Consider the following 26,422-nt stretch of genomic DNA (forward strand, 5'->3'; position numbering starts at 1 on the left):
AAAAAGAGAGAAGAGGATACCAGCATGATTCTGCCATCAAGAATCATGTAATCTTAGAGGAAAAAAGATACATATAAACTGTTATTTGAAGTAGGAAGTAAGTGAGAATGAAAAGACTTACTTGTCTAATTCCTGCTATGTACTCGGTACTCTGTTAGGTCTTATTCCTGTGTCAGCCCACTTAGTTCCAGCAATCCTGTTAAAAATGGGTGATAGGGCTTTCCTGGTAGCTCAGTGGTAAAGAATCCGCCTGCCCGTGCAGGAGACATGGATTCGATCCCTGGTCCAGAAAGATCCCACATGCAGTGGAGCAACTGAGCCCATGTACCACAGCTGTTGAGCCTGTGCTCTAGAGCCTGGGAGCCGCAATTACTGAAGCCTGTGTGCCCGTGCTCCGCAATGAGGGAAGCCCATGCACCACAGCTAGAGAGTAGCCCATGCTCACTGCAACTGGAGAAGAGCCTGAGTAGAAGCAAAACCCAGAATAGCCAAAAGTAAATAATTTTTAAAGGACAGATGATAGCTTCATTTTACAGATGAAGAATCCAAATCACAGAAACCTGTTCACAGTAATACCTTGAGTTAGAACTAAGATTTGTATCTTGGTTAGTCTTACTTTGGGCATCCTCAGAGGCTCAGCGGTAAAGAATCTGCCTGTGATACAGAAAACACAGGAGACGCGAATTGGATCCCAGGATCGGGAAGATCCCCCAGAGGAGGGTATGGCAACCCACTCCAGTCTTCTTGCCTGGAGAATCCCATGGACAGAGGAGCCTGGCGGGCTACAGTCCATAGGGTTGCAAAGAGTCAGACAGGACTGAAGCGACTGAGCACACATGCACTCAGTCTTACTTTAAAACCCAAGCTCATCTCACTGACCACATTGCCTCTCCAAGAGTGGCTCAGATAAAGTGCTGTGAAGCTTCAGAAAAGAGCCAGGTGAGAGAAATGTCAGCAGTGAAAGAATGTTTATTACATGTGACATTTGAGCAAGGACCTAAAGGAAAGAATAGGATTTGAACACTGTAGCAACTGAAGGAGAAAGGGCATTTTCCACTCACCTCCAACAGGATAAAAACATGAAAATCATGCAAGAATTAGATTCAACTTGAAAGAAGATGTACTTGGAGATAATGTTTATGTTTGATGAAGGAATAGATTTATTTTGTGTTGTTACAAAGCATAGAATGAAGACAAGTATGTTAGAGCAAGCAAACAAGCAAACAGCTATATAATCCTATATTTGCTCTCTACATAGAATTATGTAATTATAGCCTAAATGTAAATAGTGCATTTACATGTACAGTTTTTTAAACACTTCCACATTTTCTCATTTGATCCTCAAAACCTTGTAAAACGTGTTGATTTTAATTATATTTTTACAGGTGAGGAAGCTAGGGCCTAGAGGGCCAAGTCACTTTATAAGATCACTTTTAACAGTGGCAGACCTGGCATTTTGTAACCACTAAAGTCTTTCAACAGTTTATGGATTCATTCATGAAGTTTTTATACTGGTAATCTTAATTCTGAAAACCCTCCTACTATGAATGTTGGAAATGGGTTTTTGGCTTTAGTAGGAGACTAGAACTACATCAGGACTTTTCAGCTTTGGCATTCTTGGCATTTGGAACCAACATTTCTTTGTGTGAGACTGTTCTGTGCAGTAAGCTCCCTGGTCTCTACTCACTAGATGCTAGTAGCAGTTCCCAGTCTTGACAACCAGAAATACCTCTAGAATTACAAACTATTCTGAGGCGTGGCAAACTTCCTCCTATTTGAGAATCAGTGTACTATGTAATATTCCAGGTTAGTAACACAGATTGCTGGTGAGCTCACTGTGTTTTTCTTAGTGATGTTTAAAGAATTGAAGAGAATGAGAAGGGCTCCAGAAGCATCAATCAGACAGCACAGTTCCTGATTTTCAAGTGAAAAGTAAATGATTCTATAAGCTAATACCTGGTGAGAATAGCTTTAATTCTGAAGTTCTAAAATAGATTATTACAGAGATGGATTATGAACACTTAAAATAAGAAAGCAGTGATTACTGTAACCTCTCATTGATGGGGTTCCTAAAACCAAATATTTGTCAAAGCATATTCTTCCATATTCCTAATATCTCAGTTAACTTCCACTAAGTAAGGTACTGTACAGGTACAGTAAATAATTATTTAAATATGTTATAATTTTCTTACAGATCAAATGGGGGGAAAATAGGGTATAGTTAGATACAAAGAAAACCAGTAAAAGTATATCTAAAGAATACTGATTCATAAGGCTGGAATCCTCTCAGTTTTGTTCTGTTTGGTATTTTTATTGAATTAGAGTATGTAAAATACATGCTAATGAAATTTCTCAATGACAGAAGACTAGGAATTCTATCATAAATCCATGGATAACAGAATTAGAATCCAAAAGAATTTCAAAACACTGAGAAAAGAACTGACTCTCAAAATATAAAATGTAAAAAGAATATACATAATGTCCTACCACTGTGTTCAAAAATTCAACTGCATAAGTAAAAGATGGGAGAGGCACAACTTTAAAGCAACACAGGTAAAACAGAGGGGATTGTAATTGTCCATAAACTCAGTATGAGTCAACAGTGTCACTTGAGGAGCAGAAAGACTGATGGAAGTTCATCCTTCTAGGTGTCTGCTCTTTTGAGTAAAATTGTTACATGTGCTTTCTTCATTCCCCTGGGCTATTTGCATTTAATTTTAGGTTAAAGTATGTTAAATGGAGAATGTCTAAGATGGTATGGGAAAGAGAAAATATAGAAAAGTGAGATATCAATCTTAAAATCTGAAGTTTTCATATGGAAGGATGATTAGATTTGTTCTGCATAATCTTGAGAGGTATACTAAGAGCAATCTGTGGCAGGTGTAGGAGAGAAGTTTGTTTCTCATTCTTAACTGTAATCTAATGGCCCTTGAATCAAGGAAAATTGGAAGTGGTCAAACAGGAGATGGCAAGAGTGAACATCAACATTTTAGGAATCAGCAAACTAAAATTGACTGGAATGGGTGAATTTAACTCAGAAGACCATTATATCTACTATTGTGGGCAAGAATCCCTTAGAAGAAATGGAGTAGCCATCGTAGTCAACAAAAGAGTCCAAAATGCAGTACTTGGATGCAATCTCAAAAACGACAGAATGATCTCTGTTCATTTCACGGTAATCCAAGTCTGTGCCCCAACCAGTAATGCTGAAGAAGCTGAAATTGAACGGTTCTATGAAGACCTACAAGACCTTCTAGAACTAACACCCAAAAAAGATGTCCTTTTCATTATAGGGGACTGGAATGCAAAAGTAGGAAGTCAAGAAATACCTGGAGTAACAGGCAAACTTGGCCTTGGAGTACAGAATGAAGCAGGGCAAAGGCTGATAGAGTTTTGCCAAGGGAACGCACTGGTCATAGCAAACACCCTCTTCCAACAACACAAGAGAAGACTCCACAAATGGACATCACCAGATGGTCAACACTGAAATCAGATTGATTATATTCTTTGGAGCCAAAGATGGAGAAGCTCTCTACAGTCAGCAAAAACAAGACTGGGAGCTGACTGTGCCTCAGGTCATGAACTCCTTATTACCAAATTCAGACTTAAATTGAAGAAAGTAGGGAAAACCACTAGACCATTCAGGTATGACCTAAATCAAATCCCTTACGATTATACAGTGGAAGTGAGAAATAGATTCAAGGGACTATATCTAATAGACAGAGTGCCTGAAGAACTATGGATGGAGGTTCGTGACATTGTACAGGAGATAGGGATCAAGACCATCCCCAAGAAAAAGAAATGCAAAAAGGAAAAATGGCTGTCTGAGGAGGCCTTACAAATAGCTGTGAAAAGAAGAGAAGCAAAAAGCAAAGGAGAAAAGGAAAGATATAAGCATCTGAATGCAGAGTTCCAAAGAATAGCAAGGAGAGATAAGAAAGCCTTCCTCAGTGATCAATGAAAAGAAATAGAGGAAAACAATAGAATGGGAAAGACTAGAGATGTCTTCAAGAAAATTAGAGATACCAAGGGAACATTTCATGCAAAGATGGGCTCAATAAAGGACATAAATGGTATGGACTTAACAGAAGCAGAAGATAGTAAGAAGAGGTGGCAAGAATACACAGAAGAACTGTACAAAAAAGATCTGCATGACCCAGATAATCATGATGGTATGATCACTCACCTAGAACCAGACACCATGGAATGTGAAGTCAAATGGGCCTTAGGAAGCATCACTATGAACAAAGCTAGTGGAGGTAATGGAATTCCAGTTGAGCTATTTCAAATCCTAAAAGATGATGCTGTGAAAGTGCTGCACTCAATATGTAAATAAATTTGGAAAATCAGCTGTGGCCCCAGGACTGGAAAAGGTCAGTTTTCATTCAAATCCCAAAGAAAGGCAGTTGCAGAGAATGCTCAAACTACCGCACAATTGCACTCATCTCACATGCTAGCAAAGTAATGCTCAAAATTCTCCGAGCTAGGCTTCAATAGTACATGAACCAAGAACTTCCAGATGTTCAAGCTGGTTTCAGAAAAGGCAGAGGAACCAGAGATCAAATTGCCAATGTCCATTGGATTATTGAAAAAACAAGACAGTTCCAGAAAAACATCTATTTCTGCTTTATTGACTATGTCAGAGTCTTTGATTGTGTGGATCACCACAAACTGTGGAAAATTCTGAAGGAGATGGGAATACCAGACCACCTGATCTGCCTCTTGAGAAATATGTATGCCGGTCAGGAAGCAACAGTTAGAACTGTGCATGGAACAACAGACTGGTTCCAAATTGGGAAAGGAGTATGTCAAGGCTATATATTGTCACCCCGTTTATTTAACTTATATGCACAGTACATCATGAGAAATGCTGGGCTGGGTAAAGCACAAGCTGGACTCAAGATTGCCGGGAGAAATATCAATAACCCCAGATATGTAAATGACACCACCCTTAGGGCAGAAAGTAAAGAAGAACTAAAAAGCCTCTTGATGAAAGTGAAAGAGGAGAGTGAAAAAGCTGGGTTAAAGCTCAACATTCAGAAAACAAAGATCATGGCATCCAGTCCCATCACTTCATGGCAAATAGATGGAGAAACAGTGGAAACAATGACAGGGTTTATTTTGGGGGGGCTCCAAAATCACTGCAGATGGTGACCGCAACAGTGAAATTAAAAGATGCTTGCTCCTTGGAAGAAAAGTTATGACCAACCTAGACAGCATATTAAAAAGCAGAGATATTACTTTGCCAACAAAGGTCCGTCTAGTCAAAGCTATGGTTTTTCCAGTAGTTATGTATGGATTTGAGAGTTGGACTATAAAGAAAGCTGAGCACTGAAAAACTGATGCTTTTGAACTGTGGTGTTGGAGAGGACTTTTGAGAGTCCCTTGAATTACAAAGAGATCCAACCAATCCATCCTAAAGGAAATCAGTCCTGAATATTCATTGGAAGGCCTGATGGTGAAGCTAAAACTCCCAACTTTGGCCACCTGATGTGAAGAACTGACTTATTGGAAAAGATCCTGATGCTGAAAGACTGAAGGTGGGAGAGAAGGGGACGACAGAGGATGAGATGGTTGGATGGCATCACCAACTCAATAGACATGAGTTTGAGTAAACGCTAAGGATTGGTGATGGACACAGGGTCCTGGCCTGCTACAGTCCATGGGGTTGCAAAGAGTTGGACACAACTGAGCGGCTGAACTGACTGACATACTCACCAGAATTGCAAGCTTTTAAAAACCCAAAAATACGACTTAGTAAAGGCGTAGGGGAACAGGATTTCTCATACTGACCGTGAGACTATAAATGGGATACCCATATTTCAGAACACAACTTGGCATTCTCTCCAAAATTGACATGAACTGGATTCTAGCAATTCCATCTCTACATATATACCCATTAGAAATATATGCCCCTGCATACTAAAAGACATGCTCTACAGGAATTTATATAGTAACATGATTCATAATAACCCCTAAACCAAAGACCAGCTAAATAAATGTTCTGTCATGCAACAGAATACTATGCTGCAATGAAAAGGCACCAGCCACTACAGTGTGCAACCACATGGATAAATGAAGTTCTCTTGTACCTAATTTACAGTTGCTTTAACACCTAGGTCTTTGAGTGTGTACAAATTTGCACTATTCTGTTAAAATTGCTTCTTTTGGTTCATACATTTCTTTTTATTTCATTCATACTTTTCTATGACTATCAGTGATGCTTTTACATTTTTTAAAAATAGGATTTACTTAAATCAATTGTTTCAAGAATGAAGAAGGCAATAGAAGATGATGTTTTTATTCCTCTGTATCCAAAGAGGTAAGAGTTGCTAATTTCTAGATTTTATGAAATAGTTACTCCTGCAATACAGATTCATTTAAGAGTATAATGTAGAAGAAACTAAACATACTGTTTTCAAAACACACATACCTGTTAAGATGCAAATTGATATTTCAACAAATATTTCTGAATCACCTTTTTTATGCCATGTATGATGTAATGATATTCCTGAGAACATGACAATTGGCATAGCCAGGTAGTTAGGGAACACATGTATACCTGCAGCGGATTCATTTTGATATTTGGCAAAACTAATACAATTATGTAAAATTTAAAAATAAAATAAAATTAAAAAAAAAATCAAGGCAAACCAAAGGAAAAAAAAAAAAGAAACACAGATTCTGGAGTGCAGATTCCCCATTCCTAGACACTTGGCCTTGGATCAAGACCAAGTGTCTTTCCATGCATCAGTGTCTTTGTATATAAAATGGACATTAAATTAATGCCTATCTCATAGGACACTGTGAAGATGAAGAGAGTGCTTAGAATAATACCTGACATGGAGAGCTCAAAATAAGGCCTAGAACATCACTGAGGGGCCAGAAACTACATCTTTGAAATATATATTTACTTCTAAATGATCGGAGAGGTAGTATTTGATGCATATTGGTAGATTTGCTAAGAAAGCATCAGTTGTAGTAATGGATTATGGACTGAAGCTCACTCTCCAGTGAGTACTCACATGATCGAAGAGTTCTATGGAAAGGAAAAAAGAACTAAGCTTGCTAGTTAATTTGAATCCTGAAGAGATGCCTGCATGTAAAAATTCACCCCAATTAAGGTTTGTTGACTTCCCAGATTGCTCAGTGGTAAAGAAACCACCTGCTAATGCAGGAGATGCAGGTTCAATCCCTAGGTTGGGAAGATTCCCTGGAGGAGGAAATGGCAACCCACTCTAGTATTCTTGCCTGGGAAATCCCATGGACAGAGGAACTTGGCAGACTACCTTCCATGGGGTCACAAAAGAGTCAGACATGATTTAGCAACTAAACAACAATAACAATTAAGATTTGTAATGTTTTAGAGACATCCGGGGTCCCGGGATGGCTCAGTTGGTAAAGAATCCGTCTGCAATGTGGGAGACCTGGGTTTGATTCCCTGGATTGGGAAGATCCCCTGGAGAAGGGAAAGGCTACCCACTCCAGTATTCTGGCCCAGATAATTCAATGGACTGTATAGTCTATGGGGTCGCAAAGAGTCAGACATGACTGAGCGACTTTCACTTTCAGTATTTTAGGTAACTAATATATCTGCACAGTTAAAAAGTTAAGAATGTGTATTTAAAATTTTTACTAATGTTTAAAATGAAAACATTTTACTCTTATTCTCTCCTGCTTCTGACCTCCATCCACCCAGTTTTTGCCTTCTTTTCTGTACACATGCAAGAATACTCACTGTTGGTAATTTTTTTTTTTTAACTTTTTGGAATTTCTCTCTGCAATTAGAATTAAATACTTTAGATAGAATTTTAATACTTACAATACAATTAAAATTAATCTTATTTCCCCCTCTTTTTTATAGCAAAGTAAGTATATTATAGTCATAACCATTGTTTTGTGCCTTACTTTGACTTAGTACATCTTTGAGATCTTTTTGTGTCATCCACAGATTGTTTCCTCATGCTTTTTTAGCTGCACAATATGCCATTATATGGCCGTGTTGTAGTTGATGAACATGTAAGCAGTAAACCATTACTAACAGTGTTGTGAATAATTTTATGGACATAGTATCCTGTACATGTGCAAATGTATCTATAGAAGGCATTCTCAAACATGGATTTGTTGAGTATGAGTGTACATACATTAGTAATTTTATTACATATCACCAGAGCACCTTCAATTATATTGTTAAGACTTAGTTTGGTTGATTAAAAAAAAAAAAGTAACCATTCAGTTCTTTAAACACTGTTTCTGAAAGATGAACAGTCATTTGCATTTTCTTTCTTTTGCTTTAAATTAGTGATGTAGAAAACAGAACATCACCACATTCAAAGTTTCAAGAAAGACAGTTCTGGTCAGGTCTGAAGGTAAGCAGAAAACTGCAAAAATAAAAAAAAATTTTCTTTCCAAAAAAGTTTACTATATAGTGAAGATCAGAAAAATTCTTCTGTAAAGGGCCAGACGGTAAGTGTTTTAGGTTTTGTAGGTCGTGTAATGTCTGTTGAACTGTTCAGCTGTCACTGTAGTGCAAGCAGTCATGACAGTATGTAAATAAATGAGCATGTGTGTTTCAGTAAAACTTGACTTTATGGACACTGAAATTTGACTGTCATATAATTTTCATGTCTTAAAGTTCTCTTTTTTTCAATCATTTAAAATTATAAAAGCCATCCCTAGTTCACCAACTCTACAAAAACAGACCATAAGCTGGATTTAACTCACAGGCCGTAGTTGTCTAACCTGGGTCTAAACAGTAAAGGATGAAATCGGTGCTGAATCAGTGGCAATGGGGACAGTAAGGAAAAGATTGGTTCAAAAGATTTTTAGGATGAAGCATAGAAAGAACCCAATGACTGATTACAGAATTAATTCTACCCTGAAGAATGTAGAGTGCTAGCCAAGTCTCTGACTTTGGCACCCTATTAACTTATGGTGGCATTCTTTGAGGGCATTGGAGAAGGAAGAAAAGGTTTGGAAGGAAAGAAAGATAAGTGGACATAGTAGTGGATATAAGATATCTATGGGATAAAGGGAGGCACTTGATACATCAGTGAATTACAGGAGACAGATCTGAGCTGGAGATTTGGGAGTCAGTCACATTTAGGCAGCGTTTGGAGGCATGGTCATGAATGACAACCTCTGAGGAGAAGAAGCAGTGGGCAGACAAAGTGAAGTCTTCAGACAGGCCTTAAGAATAAGCTGTTAAACTAAGAATGGTCACAAGAGAGTGGCATCAGGAGAACTAAGTGAACGGCTTTTGAGAACAAAGTATTAATGCCACTGAAGAGAATTAGAAGGAAGACTGAAAATGTTTTCTGGGTTTCATAGTTATAAGGTCATGAATGACCTCAGCAAGAATAGTTCTGATAGGGTGGATCAATGCTTGTCATGTGGTTGGGTCAGGAAAAAGGCTTTTCAGGAAGAGGGAGCAACATCAACAATGACATTGTGAAAAAAGCATTGCATGTTAGTACAACTGGATGTAGTTTAGCACTTACGTAATAAATTTAGTAATGGAAAAAAAGTGGAAGCTATCATAGAATTCACATAAATATCTGCATTTACAGGAGAGAAATGCAACCCGTATTATTTTGATTAAAATTTTATTAGAATTTCTTAAAAGGATTTTACCCAAAATATCTCTAAACTCACAGGTTATTATTAATCTTACTTTCTATATTAGAGCAGTGAGGTTCTCAGGTTTGATTGATTTCTCAAGGTCACATATTGGTAACAGTACGGCTGGCTTTAACATCAGTGCTTTTATGAATCCCGGGGTCCTGCAGTCTTATATCTGATGGCCCCAGCCTCCAAGAGAGAACTGATTGAGAAGGAAGATTATTGATCTGGAAAAGCTCCAGCAAGGTAATTTGAAATAGATTTTGAGCGATTATCCTAAGAAAAAAATGAAGATAGGATGAAGAAATACATGCAGGTTGAGAAGAATCGAGTGTTTATTCAGAAATGTTTTCTATTCTAAAATTGACGGTCCCAACAGTGCTAATTGTGCTGAGAGTTTTACAGTTTGACCAGCTTTTTGTTTGTTGGAGACTATTGCAGTTTTCCTTTGGAGAAAAGGTACAGAGTCACTTGAAATTTTGTTGTATTTTAGCTCTTTGGCAATATTCTTCTTTGGAATGAACTCCTCCCAGAAGACACCTTGCAAGAGCTAGGACTAGGGAAGCTGCTGAATCGTTACCTTATTATAGCTCTTCTCAATGCCATACCTGGCCCAGATGTTGTTAAAAAGTGCAGCCAGGTAAGTTGTATAGAAATTGATCATCATTTTATCATTTTTAAAAGTTATTAAAATTAATTTTATAGCAAAATAAGTTAAATTGTGTTACTTACATAATAACAATTTAACAGACTAGAAATCCGGGAGAATCCAGTATTTAAAAATTAGTATACTGGTTAACTATTTACAAAATGACTGTTAGGTCCTCACCTCTCACTTAAATACCAATGTAAATTATAGGTAAAGTAAAAAATTAAGTGTAAAAAAAATAAAACTATAAAATACTGTACCAGGAAGATAAATGACTATACCTGATGTTAAGGGAGTCCTTTCTGAACTTTAATGCAAAAAAAAAAAGGTGAGAAAAGGTAATAGATTTGATAAGATTTTCGGTCAACCAAAAAACATTAAACAGAAAGGTATGACAAAAATAAAAAACTTCGGTCAACCAAAAAACATTAAACAGAAAGGTATCAGGACTATAAAAAGGATTGCATTTGAGTCAATTCTAATGAGGTGGATCAGCCTAGAGCCTATTATACAGAGTGAAGTAAGCCAGAAAGAGAAAGACAAATATTGTATATTAACGCATATATATGGAATCTAGAAAGATGGTACTGATAATCCTATGGGTAGGACAGCAAAGGAGACACAAACATAAAGGACAGACTTTTGGACTCAGTGAGAGAAGGAGAGGGTGAGATGATTTGAGAAAATAGCATTGAAAAATGTAGATTACCATATGCAAAATAGATAAACAATGGGAATTTGATGTATGACACAGGGTACCCTGTGACAACCTGGAGGGATGGGATGGGGTGGGGTGGGAAGTGGGTAGGGGGTTCAGGATGGAGGGGACATGTGTATACCCGTGGCCGATTCATATTGATATATGACAAAAACCATCACAATATTGTAATTATCCTCCAATTAAATAAATAAAGGTAGCAGGATTATTTGATTATTGTTAAAACTCGAAGATGGGTTTATTGGGCTCACTGTACCTGTTCTTCCCTCGTGGCTTCCCTTGTGGCTCAGGCAGTAAAGAATCTGCCTGCAGTGTGGGAAACCTGGGTTTGATCCCTGGGTTGGGAAGATCCCCTGGGGGAGGGCATGGCAACCCACTCTAGTATTCTTGACTGGAGAATCCCCATGGAAGAGGAGCCTGGTGGCCTACGGTCCATGGGATCACAAAAGAGTTGGACAAAAGAGTTGGAGCAACTAAGCACAGCACATACTTATTCTTTCTCCTGTTGTTTATGTTTGGAATTTTCTATAATAAAAAGTTAAATAGAAAGAAAGTTGAAAAACAGAAAAATGTTATAATGTGCATAACGAGGATAAATACCCACATTTTTTTAAAAGCTCTCTACAAATCTGTAAACAATTTGAATGTGCTTACTGAAAATGACCAAAAGGCAAAGCAATCCCCCCCGAAAAAGAATATGTTAAAATAACCTCTAAATATGTGGAAAATATTAATAGTATTAATGAATATAATAGTATTAATATAATCAGAAAATTGATTATAATCAATTAATCAGAGAATTACTATAATTCAGTAAGGATTTTTTTTTTTGCTATTATTTTCATTGTAATTCCCAGTATTGTCATAAACACAGGGAAACAACAGTCCCACATCTGTCCAGGAACATCATTCATCTACAAAGTGTGGAGAGGCAATTCTGGGAAATAGTTTCTGCACTGTGGGAAGAGGAATACAACTCTGGAGACTCTTGGCACAATCGATATAAAACCTTTAAAGTTCATACCCTTTTAAGGAACTTCCCTAGTGGTTCAGTGATTGAGAATCTACCTTCCAATGCAGGGGACTTGAGTTCAATCCCTTGTCAGGGAACTAAGATCCCACATGCCATGGGGCAACTAAGCCCATGCACCACAACTAGAGAGCCTGCATGCCACAATTAGAGAAGCGTCCCACCACAAAGAACCATCAGCCAAAATAAAAAAAAAAAATAAAGTCCACATGCTTTTACATAGCAATTTTACTTCTAGGAAATTATCCTAAGTTAAAAAATCAATGGACATAATTTTCTAAGAATGTGGGAAAATATTTATATTCTTATATAAGGTTTTTTTTTAGTATACATGTATATGTAATGTTAGATAGCAGTTCCTGAAAGTGTGAAAGTCAGTCGTGTCCGACTCTTTGCAACCCCATAGACTGTACAATTCATGGAATTCTCCAGGCCAGAATACTGGAGTGGGTAGCCTTTCCCTTTTCCAGGAGATCTCCGTAACCCAGGGATCGAACCAGGTCTCCCACTTTGCAGGCGGATTCTTCACTAGCTGAGCCACAAGGGAAGCCCTAAGACTTCTTCCCAACCCAGGGGTTGAACCCAGGTCTCCCGCATTGCAGGCATATTCTTAATCAGCTGAGCCACAAGAGAAGCCCAGGAATACTGGAGTGGGTAGGCTATCCCTTCTCCAGGGGATCTTCCTGACCCAGGAATCAAACCAGGGTCTCTGCATTGCAGGTGGATTCCTAGACAATTCCTAGAACTGTCTAGCAGTTCCTAGACAACCATTACTTTTCCCAGCTATGGTTTTGTATCATGTAGTTTGTATCGTGTAGTTTTTAACTACATTATTTATCAGATATTTCAATCTTCATCCATCCTATTGTGTTTCAGATTTCAGTTTAGTTCTCTTTGACCAGAAAGCTCTACTATGCAGTAGAGGATATATGACATTGTCTTCATAGTTTGTGGCTGGAAAACCAGACCAAAACAGTGTGGCTTTAAGTCCCAGGATCATTTATGGGAAAGCTAGATAGTTCCTTCAGAATTTTATTGAGCCTTGTGATACAAAACAAGGGAAAAGCAAGTGTAAATGACATTAAATTCCAGATCGGTTAAGGGCTGGTTTTAAAACTAAAAAGATATAGTTTGCATAACAAGACTTATAGGACTTTCTGCCTTAGGCAACTAGTGTATCCGTTTTTTTCTAGATAATTGAAAAAAGTGATTAAGAAATAGGATAAATCATTTTCAACTGTGTTTTCTGTGTTGACCAACTAGATTTATTTTAGAAAACATGCATTCCAGAACTTTCTTTTAATGTATTTTATTTTATATATATAGTACAACTTTCTACTTTCTAGAGGTACATACTGATCCTGACCTTAGCAACTAACATAACCAAGAATTTCGTTAGAGAGTATGATCTCAGATTTTTCCTTGCTCCCATTCTCTGTCCTTTTTAAAAAAAATTCTTCCTTCTCCAACAAGGAAGTTTTCCTTTTTGTTTACATTTTTTGTTTTTTTCCAAAACTTTTTCCCCAAGTCATGTATTACCTTTAGCAGGATGATAGTAAGTGTTGTTTGAGAGGTTTTCCCCCCCAAAGAAACAAATGAATGTACATACATTGACTCCTTATGCTGCCATTGACATTTAAAGCAATATATTAAATTAGAAGAAAATTGTAATAAATTTTTTATACAGTATATCTTAGAATGACCTTGATTTCTTAACTCTAATTTATTCATATAGATTATACACAAAGTCATCTAATTTCATATTGTGAAATCACACTAAATATACCTATTTTATACAGTTGACCTTTGAATAGCACAGATTTAAGCTGCATGGGTCCACTTCTATGTGGATTTTTCTCCAATAAATACCAGTACATACCCGAGTACTTCACAATCCATAGTTGGTTAAACTTGTGGATGCAGAACCACAGATATGGAGGGTCAACTGTAAAGTTAATACACTGATTTTCATCTGTGCATAGGTCACTGTCCCTAACTCCCTGCATTGTTAAAGGGCCAAATGTAGGTTTGTTAATTAAGTGTTTTGTGTCTACACATTTCTGGTATTTAGTTATAGATTATGTTTTGTACAATTTAATCACTCAGGAATACAGAGTAATGAAAATATTACAAGTACTAGTAAGTATTTATAAAGAGTAGTCTCCTTTAAGCTTTCGGTATCCAAATATAATTTTTTTTATATAGTATAAAACCTAAAAAAGAAAGGGGAAATTCTCAAAAGTTATTTAACCATGAATAAAAGAATATGGAAGAATAATACAATATGGAAGAATATGGAAGAATAATACAACCAACATGAGTAGTGTGTATGTCAAAGTCATTCAGTTGTGTCTGACTCTCTGTGACCCCATGGACTATACAGTTCATGGAATTCTCCAGGCCAGAATACTGGAGTGGTTAGCCTTTCCCTTCTCCAGGAGATCTTCCAAGGAATCTTAACATGAGTAGTATAAGGATTAAATGAGATTATGTTAAAGTACTTAGTTAATAACTGTCATTAAAAATCAACCATGTGTTTTGATTATCAGATAGCAGCATATTTACCAGAAAAGTGGTTCCAAAACTCTGCCATGAGAACATCCATTCCCCAGCTAGAAAATTTCATCCAGTTTTTACTGCAGTCTGCACGTAAATTATCTAGAAATGAAATCAGGTAATGCATATTTTATTTGTACCTCCATAAGCGTTCTTTAGGCTTCTGTTCTTGGCAGTTTTTAGAAAGATTTGTACTTTACTTTTAAAAATCTGAAACTGTCACTGTAGAATTAGGAGATGTTTTCATATGCAACTTTAGAATCACTCAGTATTTTACTTTTACACCTCAGGCATATTAGTTCATATGTTTAAATGCAAATCTCTTCCAAAATAAGCACTTCCAGAAAACTGTATCACAGGAGAATTTAGAATTAAAACTGTAAGTCCAAAGCCTTTTATTTAAGCATGTTTTTAATGTCTTTCTAATTTTCCTAGCCATTTCAAAATCTCAGTATTTGTTAAGTATAGATCTGCAACCTGGCATTTACCCAGCAGTAGCTGGATCTCATTCACAGCACTAGATGTTTAAGGACTTGAATACAATGGTGTTGGCAAACCACCTCAAAACACAAACAAAAAAACCCTCAAATTGTAACATTTGATTATATCTGTGGGACCATGATAGTCCATATGAACTGCCGGTAGCAGCACACCATTGTTCAGATTTCTAATGATAGATTTCTTCTGTGCTTTTTCTACTTCTTTATAGTCATTCACATTATAATTTGCCAGAATATATCCACTAATAGTCTCTGATGGAATTTCATGATTATGTGGAGAAGGTAGCATCTAAATACTTTATGCAATATATTTTAGATATTGGCATCAGGTAAAGTTTTTGTTTCAAATTAACTGCTGATGTTTCACTGTGCCCTTATACATTGCATTTCTAAGAGGGAAAATGCCCTTTTGTTGTTTTTTTCAGGGATGAAGTCAAAGAAATAATTCTTATTCTGGTGAAAATAAAAGCTTTGAATCAAGCAGAATCCTTCATAGAAGAATGTCATCTAGACCATCTTAGATCAGTAATTAAAGAATTTGAGTAAACTTTATAGGAAAGTACTAAAATGAGATTTTAATATAGTCACATTTGGCTGTTTTGCTCGTAGAGAAAGAAAAAAAGGTGTTTCCTTTTCTTTATTCCCAATAATGGAGGAGAGAATTTCCTAAACCAAAAGAATAGCACTCTGTCCCTCCATTCCCTCTATCTTCTGCCTTCTGGTATCTTGAAAGACTGAGCCTTCCCTTTATGAGTGTTGGCAGGAATTAAATACACAGGAACAGTAGGAGTTTAACATATTTCCATTTGATTCTTCTGATGACTTTTCCAGTTTAAGAAAGGACTTGAAGCTTATTGTAGCTGCTTTGGCTTTGCTGAGTCTTCTGTCCTGAACCATAAAAACATCTTTTAGTTCTCTTCATTTTAGCAATCTCTGTTTTTAACTCATTTGTATGAGTTAAAATGAAAATCTTCATTGGAATGAATTACTTATAAAGTATTCTGATTAAGGCATTTCAGAGCTACTAATGCTTGTCAGATTGTGCTTCAGAATCTATACCAGTATATTGTACTAACACAAGTCTGAGAACAGCCAATGAATCTCTGCCAGCAGTATTTTTTTTAACTCATTTGTACTTAATAGGTGAAAAAAAAAAATCTTAATTTTAATTATTTATATTGACCATTAGAGAGTGACTTCTTGTTTTCTTGGCCATTTGTAATTCTTTTTGAAGTATCTATTTTTTTCCTTATGGATTTGTAAGAGCTTTATATTTTAAAGATACTGATGGTTTGGCAGTCCAGTGGTTAGGTCTCTGCATTTTCACTGCAGAGGGCATGGGTTTGACCCCTGGTCAGGGAATTAAGATCCCACAAGCCACATGGTATGGCCAAAAATGAAAACAAAACAAAAAGATAACTGACGTTGTGCCCACACTGTGTTACAGTTTTCCTCATTTGCCGTTTTCTTTAAATGGGTGTATGAGTTTTGGTGTACTAAGTTATTGCTTGTTTGGTAGTTACTACTATTTTTTGCTATGCTTTTTTGTGTGTTTGTCACGGTGGTGGTAGGCTTAGAGAGGAAACAAGTATTTTAAATATTCAGAACATATGATTCATTTTTTAAAAATGTGTGTGATTAAGAATGTGAGACAGGGTCATTGAATCAAAAAGAAATTGAGAACATTTTTCACAGTAAGTTTACTGATAATTTTTCTTAAATCTATTTGTTTAAATAACTTTCATGAAGTCCTAAATGTATTCTGCAAATTGTTGCCCAAAAGATAAATCAGGAAAAAGTTGATTATATGTCCAGTTTAATAGTTTGAATAAAGAACCAGCCTTGAACTCTATATGTAGGGTTTGAGCATGTGGCTTCTAACATCATCAACACTAGTTTTGAAGCTGCATGTAATAAATTTTCTCAGAGTGGTATGTGATTTCTACCTTAGTGAAGATTCATGATTCACTAGTATGAACAGTTTCTTAAAGTTTATTTTAGTTATACAAATTATACAGAACAGAATCTCATCTAGAAAATCCAAGCCATTGCTAAAAAAAGTCAGATTTTCTTACACAATTAGTATTCCCAGAGGTAACTGCTGTTTTCACTTTGTTATCCTTTCAGAACTTTTCTCTACTTAAAAAGTATTTACACATATGTCTATACACAGCTTTTTTTTATATGTGGCAAATATTTTATTGTGTATTAAATTTATAATTTTTTATTGTTAAAAGTGTACACCTGAAATTTCCCTATGATTTTTGCCTTTGTAATTAAAGGTGTGTTAGATGATCCCTTACATTTTTAACTTGGGTAGAGAGATTTCTCTTGCTTTTTGTAGAATTGAAAATATTAGAACTACTTTTAAAACTGCAAATTGATTTAAACTCCCAGTAGTTTTGAAATTTCATTATGCTTGGGGTTTGAATCTCAGGATTTTTATCCATCATATACTGTAACTAAGGATATTCAAAAACATTTGTGAAGACGGCCTAATCCTCAATGTAGGGTTCTTTTTTTTTTTTTCCTGTTACTGTGAAATGGATGAAGAAATGGAATGGAATGAAGAAGAGAAACGCCAACTAACAAAAACAAACCTTTGAGTTAACAACTTACCTCACACCTCAGTTCTTTCTCTGGATTTTTTCAGGTTTTTGTTCACTCAAAGAATGTAAAATTTTTACAGAACCAGACAAATTACCTTTTTGTTTTTACTTTTTTATATGGCTTTTAGGAACTTTTCAGTGGCCATGAAAAGATACCTCAGAACAGTTGGGTTATTTTATGTAGATGACTCTATAAAATCTGAAAAAAATATTACAAAAAAAAAAGACCAATATTCCTCATGAATATAGAAATAAAAGTCCTTCAAATACTAGCAAACTGAACCCAGCAATGTATAAAAAGGAAAATAATAATACATTATGACCAAATAGGTTTTATTCCAGGAAGAGAAGTTCGGCTTAACATTAGAAATTTAATCAGTATAATTCACCTATGAACAGAATAAAAGAGGAAAACCATACGATCATCCAGTGATTACAGAAAAAGCGTTGGACAAAATTCAACACCCTTTCCCAGTACAAAAACAGGAATATAAATTATTTAATAAAGAGCATCTGCAAATGAACATCCATATTTAGCATCATACTTAATGGTAAAGTATTAATACAAGGAGGTCTGCTCTCACCTTTTCTGTTCAGCATTGTTCTGTAGGTCCTAACCATGCAGTTGGTTAAGAAAGAGACATAAAAGTTAAAACACAAGAGTTGAATCATTATTCTCAAGTGACAAGATTGTTTACATTGAAAACCTTATGCACTCTACCAAAAAAAAACTTTGGATTTAGCAAGATTTTACAAAACTCAAAGCCTAGGGATGTACTAGTGATCTAATTGGAAACAAGTTTTAAAACAATAATACTTCAGTAGCCTTGAAAAACATCACATATCTAGGAATAAATCTATAGAAAGACTGTGCACTGAGTAGTACACAAATTGCTGAGAAAAAAAAAAATGTGTAAACCTAAATAAAGAAATAGACATCATGTTTATAAATTGGAAAACTCAGTTATTGTTTCAGGTATCTTCTTATATTGATTAATATCAATTGTTATGCAGTCCCTATCAAAATTCTATCAGGCTTTAAAAAAAAAGAACAAAATGATTGATTAAAATACATAAAAATTAAAGTTTATCTAGATGTACAGATACCTTAAAATAGCCAAAACAATCTTGAAACAGAATAACAAATTGGAAGACTTGTTCTTTCTGAATTCAGGACTTACTATAAAGCTACAGTAATCAAGTCTTTGGTATTAGGATAAGAATAAACTAATACATCAGTGGAACAGAATCAAGAGTCCAGGAACAGACCTAAATATAAATAATCAATTTTTGACCACAGTATCAAGTTAATACATCATAAAAGGAGAGCATAACAATATTGGTAGAACAATTGAATAAGAAATAGAATGAACCTCAACCCTTATTTTCTACACACCCACACAGATGAATCAGATCTAAATGTAAAGCCTAGAGACAAAAGCTTGCAAGGACAGACATAGACTGTCTTTGACACTGGAATAGATAAAAGATTTCAGGGGGTAGGGCACAGAAGACACTAACCAAAAAAGAAAAAAAGGATAAGTTGGACTTTTTCAAAATTTAAAGCTTATTCAAAAGTATTCTGTATCTTAGAGCCACAGCAAGACAGAAGGAGGGGCACAATCATGATAAAAGTCAAATCCCATACTTGCCAGGTGGGTGACCCATAAACTGGAGACCAGTAATATCAAAGTTCTCCCACTGTTTTGAAGGTTCTGAACCACATGTCAGGCTTCCCACCCTGGGGACCTAACAAATGGACTGGGAATCCCCAGGGAATCTGAATTCAAGGGCCAGAGGGATTTGATTACAAGACTTCTACAGGACTGGGGAAAAGAGAACCTCCAGTCTTGGCAGGCACAAACACAACCTTGCACACACCAAGACTCAGAGGAAAGAAGCAGTGACCTCACAGGAGACTGAACCAAAACAACTTGCTGGTGTTGGGGGGTCTCTTGTGGAGGTGTTGGTCGGCAGGGGCTCACCACAGGATGGGGGCACTGGCAGCAGCAGTCTGGGAAGATCACTCCCTGGTGTAAACCCTCTTCAAGGTCACCATTAACCCGGCCATGGAGCTGGGTCACCTCAGGCCAAAAAACTACCAGAGAGGGAGTGCAACCCCACCAGTCAGCAGATAATTATTAAAGCTTTACTGAGCAAGATCCTGCCTACCAGAGAAAGACCTAGTTTTTCCCACTATCAGCCCCTCCCATCAGAAAGATTACATAAGCCTCTTAACCTCCTCCATTAGAGGGCAGACAGAAGAAGCAAGAAGAACCACAGTCCCCTAGTGACTAACAAACCACATTACAGAAAGTTAATCAGCACAAAAAAGCAGAAAGTTATGTCCTGGATGAAGGGATAAGATAAAACCCCAGAAAAAGAACTAAATGAAGTGGATATAGGTAACCTTCCAGAAAGAGAATTCAGAATAATGATAGTGAAGATGTTTTAGGATCTCAGAAAAAAAAAATGGAGGCAAAGCTTGAGAAAATGCAAAGAAATGTTTACCAAAGACCTAGAAGAATTAAAGAACAAACAGGTGAATAATACACTAGAAGGAATCAATAGCAGAATAACTGAGGCAAAAGAATGGATAAATGACCTGGAGGACAGATTGGTGGAAATCACTGCCGCAGAACAGAATATATGGGGGAAAAAAGACAAGAGACCTCTGGGACAACAGTAAATGCACCAACGTTTGCATTATAGGGGTCCCAGAAGGAGAAGAGAGGAAGGACCTGAGAAAATATTTGAGGAGGTAATGGCTGAAAACTTCCATAACATGGGAAAGGAAATAGCCAAGTCCAGGAAGCACAGAGAGTCCCAAATAGGATAAACCCAAGAACACACCAGGACACATAATAATCAAGCTGACAAAAACTAAAGACAGAGATGAAATATTAAAAGCAGCAAGGGGAAAATGACAACATACAGGGGAACTCCCATCAAGCTATTAGCTGATTTCTCAACAGAAACTACAAGCCAGAGGGAATAACATGATACATTGAAAGTGATGAAAGGAAAGACCCTACAGCAAAGAATACTCTACCCAGGAAGACTCTCCTTCAGATTTGATGCAGAAATCAAAAGCTTTCCAGACAAGCAATAGTTAAGCAAATTCAGCCACCAAACCAACAAAGGCTAAAGGAATACCAACAACAAATGCTAAAGGAACTTCTCTAGGCAGGAAACAAGAGAAGGAAAAGACCTACCTACAGAAAATAAACCCAAAACAATTAAGAAAACAGTAATAGGATCGTACATATTGATAATTACCTTAAATGTAAATGGATTAAATGCACCAACCAAAAGACATAGACTGACTAGGTAGATGAAAATATGTGCATGTATGCACTTCCATTTACCACATCACTCTGCTTGCCCCCCCCCAAATTTTATTATTTTATATTGTTAGGTTAATTGTATTCCTGTTATGACTTGCAGATGTAATTATCTTTTATTTTTTGTCTGGCTACTGATTGTGAAAACTGATACACATCTTTGACTATAGTGATTATGTAACAATTACTTAATACCATTTTATCATGATTGGTCAACCGAAGAATAATAGAATTCTGTATCACCAAAGCAACTGTTTAGTAGAAAATCTGTAATCACTTTTGAACTGTGGTGTTGGAGAAGACTCTTGAGAGTCTCTTGGACTGCAAGGAGATCCAACCAGTCCATTCTAAAGGAGATCAGCCCTGGGTGTTCTTCGGAAGGAATGATGCTAAAGCTGAAACTCCAGTACTTTGGCCGCCTCATGCGAAGAGTTGACTCATTGGAAAAGACTCTGATGCTGGGAGGGATTGGGGGCAGGAGGAGATGGCTGGATGGCATCACTGACTCGATGGACGTGAGTTTGGGTGAACTCCGGGAATTGGTGATGGACAGGGAGGCTGGCGTGCTGCAATTCATGGGGTCGCAAAGAGTTGGACATGACTGAGCAATTGAACTGAACTGAATCAGTTTTTAAAATCCATATGCATATCAAAATTATCTTGGAATTTTTTGAAAAATACAAATATTCAGGTATTATTTTTTCACCAGAGCTCCAGATATGTTTCTAATGAGCAGCCATGTTTAAAAACAACTGGACTGTATGAAGACCTTTTACTTTTATCTAGTTTGTTTCACTTTTTCTATTTCATATTCAGTGCTCCCATTTCCTTTAGTTTTCTAAGTTACTCTCTTCTTTTTTTTTTTTTTTCATGTTCTTTCTCAAGCCTTTATTAATTGTAGTAGAGAAACTTTTGTATACATATATATATAATATGTATAGTATATATATATTTTAGAAAACTTACTAATTTTTGCCTAAAATTTATGACATTTTGATTCCATTTGACTTAGTATGAATAGAATGCTACATTTTTAATTTAAAAAAATAGATAAGCAACAAAGGTTTACTGTATAGCACAGGGAACTATAGTCAATATCTTATAATAACCTATAATGGAAAATAATTTCAAAAGTAATATATATGTATATGTATAACTGAGTCACAAAAAACAGCTACTTTTTGAAATTTAGTAATATTTATCTTTTTGCCAGCTTTTCTAAATGTCCTATGGACATCTGATAACAACATATGAGATACAAGATTAATATAAATGAATATAAATAGAAATATATTTAAATTATTAATGACATCATTCAAGATGCTCCTAGTCTTATTTTTTCTGCACTTGATAGAATAGTCTCAGAGAAATGTTAATATGTCTCACTGTGATTCAATTATATATATTTTTTATTTTCCCTTAAATTTATTCTGATTTTTGCTTTATATATCTTTGTTGTTAGGTATCTCATGATTTATGAGGTATATCATCTTTGTGAATTGTACCTTTTATCATTAAAAAGTTTCATCTTTGTTTCATTTTAAAATAAATGTTTTTTAAAAAAGTATTCTACCTCTTAGGTCTGCTGGGAAGTACAAATTAAAACTACAATGATAAACCAGTTCACATCCACTAGAATGACTGAAAAAGACTAATATCAACAAATGCTGCCAAGAATGTGAAGCCATTGGAACACTCCTAGGTCACAGATGGAAGTATAAAATGGAAAAACTGCATTGGAAAACTGTTCATCAAATTATTAAACATTTACTAACCATACAACTCAACAGTGTCACTCTTAGGTGTATTTACCTAAGAAAATAAAAATATGTTCATAAGAAAAGCTTATATAAGAGTGTTGATAGGAGCCTTATTAATTACAGCCCCAAACTGTAACCAAAATGGATAGAGTTGTAGATTCATACAATGGAAAACTACTCAACATTAGAAATAAACTATTGTATACAATAAGTATACCTGAAAACATCATTAAATGAAAGAAGTTAGGTAGGAATACATTCAAAGGGAATGCCAAAGATCTGTGTATTTTATTGTATATTAATTATACATCTGTTTCTTAAAAATACCTTGTAAGTCAGACAACTATCTAGAATAATGAATATCTCTGTAGTGTTATGACTGGACTGAGCACCACTGAAGACCATATTGATTGCCCTTCCTGTGACAGTTTTCAGAAGTCATCAGTGGATGTTAATGGAAGAAAACTGATAGTGATATTCAGAGATATTTTTAACAACACAGTCCACCAGACCAGTGGTTTCTTACTCTTTTCTGCCCAAACCTAACCCTAACAAGTTTCCATCAAGAATAGTGCTTTAATTGAAACATGTATATTACCATATGTAAAATAGATGACCAGGGCAAGGTCGATGCATGAAGCAGGGCACTCAATGCTGGTGCTCTGGGACAACCCAGGGGGATTGGGGTGGGGGTGGGGGAGGGGCTCTCAGAATAGGGGACACGTGCATTTATGGCTGATTCATGCTGATGTATGGCAAAAACCACCACAATATGGTACAGTAATTATCCTCCAACCAAAATTAATTATTTTTTAAAGATGGTGCTTTAGGATCACTGCCCTGGATATTTCAGTATGACCTGCTAAACAGAAATACCATAGGCAGATTCTGTAAGACAGTCATAAACAAAACATTTATGTTGATGATACCTTTAAACTTGAATAAGTTTCATGGAATTAGTCCAGAGAGATTTTACAGGCTTCTTGCTGCTGCTGCTGCTGCTAAGTCACTTCAGTCGTGTCCGACTCTGTGCGACCCCATAGACGGAAGCCCACCAGGCTCCCCCATCCCCGGGATTCTCCAGGCAAGAACACGGGAGTGGGCTTCTTATAAAATGTCAAAAGAACATTAAGGTTATCTATTCATTTGAATATCTTCATGCAGTGGTTGCATGACAGAATTAAATGTCCATGGAACCACAGTTCCCAAACTGATCATAGATGCCCCGTGGCAGCACTGTGAACTCAGATGCATTGTGGGACATTTTAAGTTTTCAAGGAAAATAGCAGTACTTGACACCTTGTCAGAACCACTGGCACTTATACCCAAAGGTTGTTCAGTTTCAACATTAGATTATGTGACACAACTTTAGGAGATATGTATTTTTGAAGCTGGGTTTTCAGAGGTTGCTGTGATAAAAAGCAAATAGCACATGAAATTCTGTATGGATATGAGTTGATAGTGTTCAATCTTATTCCAAGATTTGGTAAGTTACATAGTGGCCAGCAGATGAATACAACCTCAATTAGTAATTATTTAAGGATGCAATAAAAATAATTTACACGATTTTAAAAAAATTTTGTTATTAGGACCGCAGTGGTTAAAAAGTGGCACCCATCATTTGACAGGAGGTATGGAGATAGATAAAGGATGGGGCACTCTTTTAAAATTTCTCCAAAACTAAAGGCTCTGTGAAGTAAGAATGTGAGAACTACTTACTGACAGCTTATTCACTGAAAAGCAAAGAATGTTTCTGAATATATTTGGACTTATTATAGCAAAGCTATACAGGAATACATAGAAATACCACCTCCCTATTATGCTCTAGTTTTCAGGAACACTAGGACTTTTGAATTATAAAAAGACTATTACAGGGACTTCCTGGTGGTCCAGTGGTTAAGACTCCACACTCCTGAGCTTCCCTGGTGGCTCAGTGGTAAAGAATCTGCCTGCCAATGCAGAAGACACAAGTTCCATCCATGATCTGGGAAGATCCCATATGCCACAGAGCCACTAAGCTCATGCGCCACAACTAGCTCTGTGCTCTAGAGCCTGCAAGCTGCAATTTCTGAGCCCACATGCCCTAGGGTCCATGCTCTACAGCAGAGATGCCACCACAATGAGAAGCCTAAGCACCACACAACTAGTGAGTAGCCACTGTTTGCCACAACTAGAGAAAAGCCCATTCAGTAACGAAGACGGTGTGGCCAAAATTAAAACAAAAACAAAAAAACACCATGCTCTCAAGACATGCACTGGTTTGATCCCTATTTGGGGAACTAAGATCCCTTATGCTGCACAGCACAGCAAAAAAAAAAAAAAAAAAGGCTATTACAGATAATTAAATTTTGTAAATATATGACTGGTAGGGATGACTGTTAGAGCTTCTCCATCTTTGACTCCAAAGAATATAATCAATCTGATTTCGGTGTTGACCATCTAGTGATGTCCACGTGTAGAGTCTTCTCTTGTGTTGTTGGAAGAGGGTGTTTGCTATGACCAGTGCATTTTCTTGGCAAAACTCTATTAGTCTTTGTCCTGCTTCATTCCATACTCCAAGGCCAAGTTTGCCTGTTACTCCAGGTGTTTCTTGACTTCCTACTTTTGCATTCCAGTCCCCTTATAATGAAAAGGACATCTTTTTTGGGTGTTCATTCTAAAAGGTCTTGGAGGTCTTCATAGAACCGTTCAACTTCACCTTCTTCAGCATTACTGGTTGGGGCATAGACTTGGATTACTGTGATATTGAATGGTTTGCCTTGGAAACGAACAGAGATCATTCTGTCGTTTTTGAGATTGCATCCAAGTACTGCATTTCGGACTCTTGTTGACCATGATGGCTATTCCATTTCTTCTAAGGGATTCCTGCCTGCAGTAGTAGACATAATGGTCATCTGAGTTAAATTCACCCATTCCAGTCCATTTTAGTTTGCTGATTCCTAGAATGTCGACGTTCACTCTGGCCATCTCCTGTTTGACCACTTCCAATTTGCCTTGATTCATGGACCTGACATTCCAGGTTCCAATGCAATATTGCTCTTTACAGCATTGGACCTTGCTTCTATCACCAGTCACATCCACAACTGGGTATTGTTTTTGCTTTGGCTCCATCCCTTCATTCTTTGTGGATCTATTTCCCCACTGATCTTCAGTAGCATATTGGGCACCTACTGACCTGGGGAGTTCCTCTTTCAGTATCCTATCATTTTGCCTTTTCATACTGTTCATGGGGTTCTCAAGGCAAGAATCCTGAAGTGGTTTGCCATTCCCTTCTCCAGTGGACCACATTCTGTCAGACCTCTCCACCATGCCCGCCCGTCTTGGGTGGCCCCACAGAACGTGACTTAGTTTCATTGAGTTAGACAAGGCTGTGGTCCTAGTGTGATTAGATTGACTAGTTTTCTGTGAGTATGGTTTCAGTGTGTCTGCCCTCTGATGCCCTCTTGCAACACCTACCGTCTTACTTGGGTTTCCCTTACCTTGGACATGGGGTATCTCTTCAGGGCTGCTCCAGCAAAGCGCAGCCGCTGCTCCTTACCTTGGACGAGGGGTATCCCCTACTGACCTTGAACGTGGAATAGCTCCTCTAGGCCCTCTGGCGCCCGCGCGGCCACCACTCCTTGGACGTGGGGTTG

General features: G+C 36.8%; 1 protein-coding gene across 2 annotated transcripts in view; it reads left to right on the forward strand.

Annotated features, from left to right (window-relative positions):
• Positions 1-22,872, forward strand: part of GCFC2 (GC-rich sequence DNA-binding factor 2) — an 88,959-nt gene extending 66,087 nt beyond the window's left edge. The window contains exons 13-18 of one of the 2 annotated variants that reach the window (XM_055540219.1): positions 6,246-6,322; positions 8,303-8,369; positions 10,115-10,261; positions 14,568-14,692; positions 15,500-21,542; positions 22,608-22,872. In XM_055540219.1, the coding sequence (XP_055396194.1) occupies positions 6,246-6,322; positions 8,303-8,369; positions 10,115-10,261; positions 14,568-14,692; positions 15,500-15,620 (537 nt within the window). In that variant the 3' untranslated portion in view covers positions 15,621-21,542; positions 22,608-22,872. Of the gene's footprint in view, positions 1-6,245; positions 6,323-8,302; positions 8,370-10,114; positions 10,262-14,567; positions 14,693-15,499; positions 21,543-22,607 lie in introns of those variants that run through there. The other variant, XM_055540220.1, reaches the window with a different exon arrangement.
• The last annotated feature ends 3,550 nt before the right edge of the window (positions 22,873-26,422 follow it).

The sequence above is a fragment of the Bubalus kerabau genome, chromosome 11 (genome assembly GCF_029407905.1).
Source record: "Bubalus kerabau isolate K-KA32 ecotype Philippines breed swamp buffalo chromosome 11, PCC_UOA_SB_1v2, whole genome shotgun sequence".
NCBI classification, from domain to species: Eukaryota; Metazoa; Chordata; class Mammalia; order Artiodactyla; family Bovidae; genus Bubalus; species Bubalus kerabau.